We start from the raw sequence: 7,676 nt of genomic DNA on the forward strand, positions 1-7,676 counted from the left end.
AAAAAAATTATTAAAAAAAAAGTTTAATATAGTAAACTGAGGCACCTTTAGGAGAATGGTTTGGCTTTGAAGCAAGAGTTAATTTAAAATTAACTATATATACCTTCATACGAAATTGAAAAACACTTTTTGGATTTCACAATCAAAAATTATGTCAACTAATTAACAGGGAATGTCTAAAAATAGCAGACTTATTGTTCCATTCAAAATTAATTATATACAACTATAAAACAATAATGGGGAACGCAGTGGCACTGTGGTAAGGCACGATGCTACTAAAACTAAGGATCGGGGTTCGAATCCGGCTTGGCAGAAAATTATTTTCTGTTACACTGTAGCCGTGAGTCAACCCTGTGGGTTCTGTATTCCTCCTGGGTAGCCTCATAAATTGGGTACCCTTAATTGATTAAAAATCTGGCGGTCGAGCATGATTCTGACCAAATCACCTCCTTGCACAACCGTTGGTCTAGTAACAGTACTTCCTTACAAAGTGCTGCACCCTTAACCCTTCGTGGGTTGTAGCGGTGCTGATTTTAATTTTTATATAACAATAATATAAGTATAGTGATACCACTACAACAATGGCATTGTGTTTAAATTGCTAGTTGCCTATTTTTAAAGTATTATGTCACAAAATTTAGATTTGAAGATTTAACCAATATTAAAATTAAATAAAGATAAGACTTTATGGTTATAATTCATGTTTTTGTGTTACGACATTTTCATGAGAGATACTCTTCATGGATTGGATATTATGCTGATAATATAACTGTATAGAAGTAACCATGTAAACCTAATTTCCACTAACACAGGAACCTAATCTCCTTTATTGGAGATAATAGAAATTTCATTTATTCATTTTTTGGATAGAATTATGAAATTAAAAGAACAAAGTGATAATGAATAAACAGCATCTAAAGCAACATGATATATTTATTTGAGGTAAATAAAATAATTGATGGTATTTTGAAATCTATTCTCCTAAACTAGACTTCTCTTTAGCCCCCTTTGCGGCAACTTTGTGGTGCGCTTCGAATTCCTAAGTAATGTGAGGGCGTGTTTAATCATTTCAAGTACATAGTTGCCTTTCTGACGCAACCAGTTCATGAAGTGAGCCAATCGAAGCTAATTAAGTAGTTAAAAGCTTAATTTATTTTATATTACTTACTTTTTACTTCAGTGCTTTATTGTGATGATTTCTTGGTTTCTAGTCCGAGTCGGATAAGTGAAATAAAAATTATTTATCTTCTGTATTTATTTATTTGTATGATGTTTTGATGCGTGTGTTTTTTTTTTTTAAATTATTGAATTTATTTAGATCATTTTTTCTATTGACTTTTTCAAAGTAAAGTAGAACCTTGCTTACAACCGATTAACTTCGGAATAAAACATACATTAATAAAAGTATGAGAAAACACAATATTCAGCTAAAAATGACAAAACAGCTGATTTTGTGACTACTTTTAACAACTTAAAGACTGTCTAAACCTTAAATTGGGCCGCCCATAGCTCAGTGGTTAAGACACAGTCTTTACCAAGTTTTATGTCTATTGGTGGTGCCGGTTCGAATCCGGCCTGTGGGACGTTGACTTTTTTCATTGAGTGGCGGTCCCACAAAATGAAGAACTTTGACCCCCAACCATGGTTAGGCAGTACAGGACTCCAATGGGAGTCTTGGCCGAAAAAAAAACCTTAAATTATATTATTTTCTCTAAAGAATTTTGTTTAAAAACTATTTTATTTTGTCTAATAACTTTAACATTATATATTAATATAAATATGACAAAAGCATATATATTTTTATTGCTTCTCAATTTTTACCTACTATATATGTTCAATTGCAATTTATGTTTTTTATTTATTTATTTTTTTAAATTCGGGATTAAGAGGAGATGTCCCGTCCCGATTAGGACCTAATACATTGTAAAAAAGATAATAAAAAATGTAACGCTAGAATGGAAAATGAGTCTTGGATTTAATACTTAATATAGATCTCTGTTAACTAATTATGTTTTTCGAACGACACATAAAGGGTTTAGCTGATGTGTCCATGTTTTCCTCCTAACCCAATAAAAAACGGGTACTTATTTTATTTTTATAAAAAATGAATGTGCATGTGGTTCGCTGCTGATTAATGTTAATAAAAAAATTTAGACATAAGTAGTCTATATAATTCTGTAATGGATTGTTGAAAGTATAAATTTAACATGATAATAATCCTTTACAGCCAAACTCCATACTTGATCTAAGAGTAGAATAAAACAGATCATTACTTTCCTTTCCCTACTATATCATAAACAAAATTTAAAAAAAAAAATATAAGTTACTGGTTACTATAATGATAATAATATTTTCACTTGCTAATAACAGTCTTTCCATTGTTTCAGACGCTTTCCTGGGTCCAGTATGCGACTATGTAATAGCACCGGTGAGCAGGTACTCTGGTGTCTGGGGAAAACCGGTGATCACCGCAGGAGCCCAGGCAGATCACTTCTTCCACAAACAGGAGTACCCCACCCTGACGAGAGTCATGGGCTCCTACAGGGCGGTCTCCATTGCTATGAGGCACATCCTCAACTACTTCAACTGGAAGATCGCCGGCCTCCTGTACTTCGACTATGGGGCCACTTCAAGCAAGGGCCACTCCAAGTGCTATCTTATGTTGGGACCCGTCTTCAACTCCCTCGGAGCCTCTTCCACCCACAAGAGCTTCAACGACAGTGCCACCGTCGAACAGTTCAAGGAGCTCCTCATCTACATCGCCAAATCTGCGAGAAGTGAGTCGGATCATACTCTTTGAATTATGTTTGAGGTTACTAAGAGTACTGTACAGAATTTAACGAGTATTTGTGATACTAAGATAAGATAAAAAAATGATTTAACGGTTATATCAGTTATGTTACATTAAATACGCATCGTATAGTAAAAAACACTGAATAAGTTTAATAAAGTAAATAGTAAGGGACGAGCAGAACGTCCCCCGTTGTAATAAACCACTGGCGTTAGCTACATGTTCTTAATTTCCTTAATCGAACCCTGCATCTAACCTTATATTGCCACAAAGCAATCCAAGGTTATATTTCACTTGTATACATATATCATATCATTTTTAATATGTATGTATTATACGGATATAATAATAAAGGAGTTAAAAGAAAGGAACCACTGAGGGCAAGTAAGCACCACAGTGCACCCCTGCACAGTGGATCCCACAACCTACCTTAAAATGCCCTTCTAGGAAAAGAAAGGACATTTATGTTTATTATGTATACATATTCTTATTTTTGTATTATGTATTGGTTTTTATTTAAGATAATAAAATTAATACGTTAGAATTAATAATAAATTAATTCTACGCCATAACCCCTGATGAACACCTGAAATTCAGGTCGAAACGTCGGCATAAAATAAATAAATATGGTTTTGTTTATTTATGTTGTTCTTTGCTGACCGCACCCCCCGACAAACTTCTCCAATAATTAATAAAATTAATAGAACAGTGAGAAAAAAAATTATTAAAAAAAAAGTTTAATATAGTAAACTGAGGCACCTTTAGGAGAATGGTTTGGCTTTGAAGCAAGAGTTAATTTAAAATTAACTCGTACAAAAAAGTCATCCTTAGACCAAAAGTAACCCTTTTTTTACGGCACTCATTAAATAATTAATATGCCAATTCCATAATCACTTTATGACCATCATACTTCATGTAACTGCCATATCAACCATGTAAGGTCCACCTGGCCAATCTAGTATTAAATAAAAAAAAAAGTAAAAATAATTATAAAAGTGCGAAATGAAAATGTAATATAGAATAAAAAACGTAATTTTAGGTCATATTATATTTGAAATCAAAAACAAAATTTGGTGTGATATCTTAATTACATTATTCAGAATTAATTAAATAGTTTTCGTGTTATAATATTTAATTATTCTAATCCAGGACCTTAAAATAGGAATCCTATCATATGCAATACCGAGAGCTCATTGTATACTCGTAAGACGAATAATCTGAAGCGGTAGGATATTCCAACAGGTGGTTGGCAAAGGCACGGGCTTTCCCTTTCCTCAGTGGACCTCTTAGAATAAGTATAAAAGATAACTCATTTTCAAAGGCTAGTATATAAAAGGGGGAAGGCTTGAAAATTATTCCACTATTTAGACATTGACAAATGAAAATGTCTCTTCAAAATTAGAGATAAGAGGGGAGCTAATTATTTTAATAAAATATATTATGTTGAGATCATGTACTCAACAGAATAATGAACTATCCATAATTATTTAAACCAGTCATTAGTTTGTAATTTTAATTTGAAGCGATTATGACTGGTTCAATAATTTTTCAAATCAATTAAATTCCTCCTTGAATTGAAATCACTTCATTTTCTCAATTGCTAGTGAGAACTACTTCCGAAAAAATAAACTTGATCAATAATCGTTAAATGGTATATTAAAAAAATTAAATTAGAGCACGATGAAATCACTGCTTAATTAATTATAAGAAAAAAGGATTTTATTTTCTTATAATTTTTTTCTGCGTTTCTTTCTATAATGTGGTCCCTTTAAAGAACGTTCCAAAGGTAGTGGGAGTATCAAAAATCAGAGTCCCTTTTTCTTCTTCTTTTTTTTTTTTAAATTTGAATTATCAGTGCCACATATTAGAGTAAAATGAAAGTTTTTTTTGTAAAACTATCCCTTTATTCTTCAATAATTTTAACAATAGAATGGTCGCTCTTATTTAATGAACGTTGTCTGTGGTATTACTATGAAACTGATATACCGAGAGATAGTTACTCTATCTTATCGATGAAAACAGTAAGTATGAAATGTGACTTCGCTTGTTTTCCCACGCATCCTTCGTAAAACTTCCATAAAATATTATATCGTTGAGCAGCTTTACGAGTAGGGATATAAATGCGGCTGCATTCTAGAATGACCTAATAGTCGAACGTGTCGGAATCGCAACAAATTTCCTAGGGTTCGAATGTTGCTTGAAGGCAATTTCATTTCATATCGGACCCACGTAGAACAATCTTTGCAACTTGGGTAGAATAGCATGGTAGTTAGTCCATACTTTATATTAAATTTGGAGTACAACCTAAAACACAATTGACTGAGGAATATTTTATTGTTATTTAATAAAATGTATATTTGTGTATTTGGTTCTATTTTATGGGAATCAGTAATTTAACACACCGCATTGATGATTAGCTTTCGGAACCTGATATTTTAATCTCGTTCTTTGAATATACCATTGGTACTTGGTTACTATCTGTGCATTTGGGGGGAGGACGATGAATAACTACAAGTTGCCACCGTCAACAATATTTTTTTTTTTTTTTTTTTTTTTTTTCGGCCAAGACTCCCCATTGGAGTCCTATACTGCCTAACCATGGTTGGGGGTCAAAATTCTTCATTTTGTGGGACCGCCACTCAATGAAAAAAAGTCAACGTCCCAGGCCGGATTCGAACCGGCACCGCCAATAGACATCAAATTGGTAAGACTGTGTCTTAACCACTGAGCTATGGGCGGCCCATAAGTCAACAATATTACTGCTCACGAAAATAGAGCCGAGGAATACTAAATTGGTAGCTTCACACAAGGTCCCATCCTTCTCATTAAAATGATCTTGAATGTTTTAACTTTTTTTTGTATTTCATTCTATTCAAAGTTCAATAAATAGTTTCATAATTTCAAAGTTCAATGTTTATAATTTTAACCTTTCTTTGCTAGATATTTCGAAAAAGGTAGTAGCATTAATACATATATATTTCTTTTTAATTGATAAATGCCCGGAATGGCCAAATCGTAGGATTGGATTAATAAGAAAATAAATATATTGAGACTAAATGGTTGGTTTTTTATTATGATTGATAAACGAAACAGTCTTAAACAATAATTTAAATTACATATAAAGATCTATTTATGACTAAAATATTTGATCAACGCTTACTGTTCAATCTGTCAATGTATAGTTTGTGTGTCTCCATATGTCCCTTTGTATTTTGCAAAGATAAAATCGATTTTTATTAGGTATCGAATAATTGTATGAAGATCTTAAGAAAAATTCACATTGTGCCAAGTTGGAAAATTTTAAAAACAAAATTATAATTTCAGGGTGCACTAAGTAATATTTTTTTCTGGAATGGGAGCGGTAGGATAAAAAAGTTTGGGAACCACTGGTCTATATAAATGATGTTTATAATTTAAATTCTAGTTCCTTTCTTTAGGCTTCTTAGTTTACTGACAGTAAAAAAGAACTCTTTGAATAATTAGCAAAGAAGCTGAGACTAGTACAACTTGGCACAATGTGAATTTTTCCTAAGATCTTCATACAATTATTCGATACCTAATAAAAATCGATTTTATCTTTGCAAAATACAAAGGGACATATGGAGACACACAAACTATACTTTGACAGATTGAACAGTAAGCGTTGATCAAATATTTTAATCATAAATAGATCTTTATATGTAATTTAAATTATTGTTTAAGACTGTTTCGTTTATCAATCATAATAAAAAACCAACCATTTAGTCTCAACATATTTAATTCTTATTAATCCAATCCTACGATTTGGCCATTCCGGGCATTATCAAGGATAACTCATTCTAAATATGAGAGCTACTATGTTGTAAAAAAGTTGCAGGTTATTTTTCCTTTGTCAAATTATATTTTGGTCTTGCTAACCTTATCACTGAGATTATAATAGAAAGTGTAAATTAAATAATATTAGTATTATTAAAAGTAAATTAGTTAGATAAGAATTACACTGATAGAATAAAATATAATTTGATAAAGGCAGAATAGCCTGAAACTTTTTACAAAGTTGTCCTTGAGAACGACCGGAATGGACGAAACGTAGGAGTGGATTAATAAGAAAATAAATATGTTGAGACGAAATGGATCTTTTTTTATTATGAGTATTAGATTTTTAATTTGATTAAGTAATATTTCACAAAGTTGTATTGAACCCTATAACTTTTTGACGAAGACGTAACCACCTATTCGAGTTATATAGCTTAGAGCCTCTACTAGCCATTTCTAATCGCAGCAACAAAAATACCACTTAGCAGAAAATCTACAAGGTGTGGACGTGATGATCGAGAATTTTATGTTATTGATGTTATGGAATTTTTAACAATTACAATAGAAAAGCTTCCAGACCCTGTTTAATACTGCTTGACATCTTCGGGTTTTATTCGCTCTAGTAGGCTTAAATATAATATATATTTTTGATATAGAAATATTTTAATTCTAACAGCTTTTCATATTAAAAAGTATACAATGGAAGACATAATTTATTCTATTACTAACCATTTTTTTTTTTTTTTTAATTCCCATCTACTTCAAGACTTAGCTCATACACAGCATCCCTGTGTGGTCTTGTTTTAAACAACTAAAGCGTCGATTTTCTGATTTTGTTATTGTTGTTGTTGATTGTTGCTTAAAGGCGTAAAACCCTCTGGTCATCAATGGGATGATAAAAGTAAAAAAAAAATAATAAAATAAATAAAAAATAAAAAAAAATAAAAAACATAAAAATCGAAGAGGAATTATAATTTATAAAGAAGGCGATGTGCTTTTAAAAATTCAAATACTCGTGTAATTTTAGCTTCCTCATCTGCGAGAGTTTCGGATAAATTTGGGGTCAGTCCTATCCTGTTTATTGTTGGCA

General features: G+C 31.6%; 1 protein-coding gene across 6 annotated transcripts in view; it reads left to right on the plus strand.

The window, feature by feature from the left end:
- The window catches only part of LOC106678192 (atrial natriuretic peptide receptor 1), a 1,188,520-nt gene that overhangs the window by 656,186 nt on the left and 524,658 nt on the right, over window positions 1–7,676 (plus strand). For 5 of the 6 annotated variants that reach the window (XM_067048969.1, XM_067048970.1, XM_067048968.1 and 2 more), the window contains one exon: window positions 2,388–2,777. The exons of the other annotated variant lie outside the window; for it this stretch is intronic. In XM_067048969.1, coding sequence (XP_066905070.1) covers window positions 2,388–2,777 — 390 coding nt within the window. The remainder of the gene's footprint in view (window positions 1–2,387; window positions 2,778–7,676) is intronic. 6 annotated transcript variants of the gene reach the window in all.

The sequence above is a fragment of the Halyomorpha halys genome, unplaced genomic scaffold (genome assembly GCF_000696795.3).
Source record: "Halyomorpha halys isolate HHAL.00 unplaced genomic scaffold, Hhal_1.1 Scaffold128.1, whole genome shotgun sequence".
Taxonomy (NCBI): domain Eukaryota; kingdom Metazoa; phylum Arthropoda; class Insecta; order Hemiptera; family Pentatomidae; genus Halyomorpha; species Halyomorpha halys.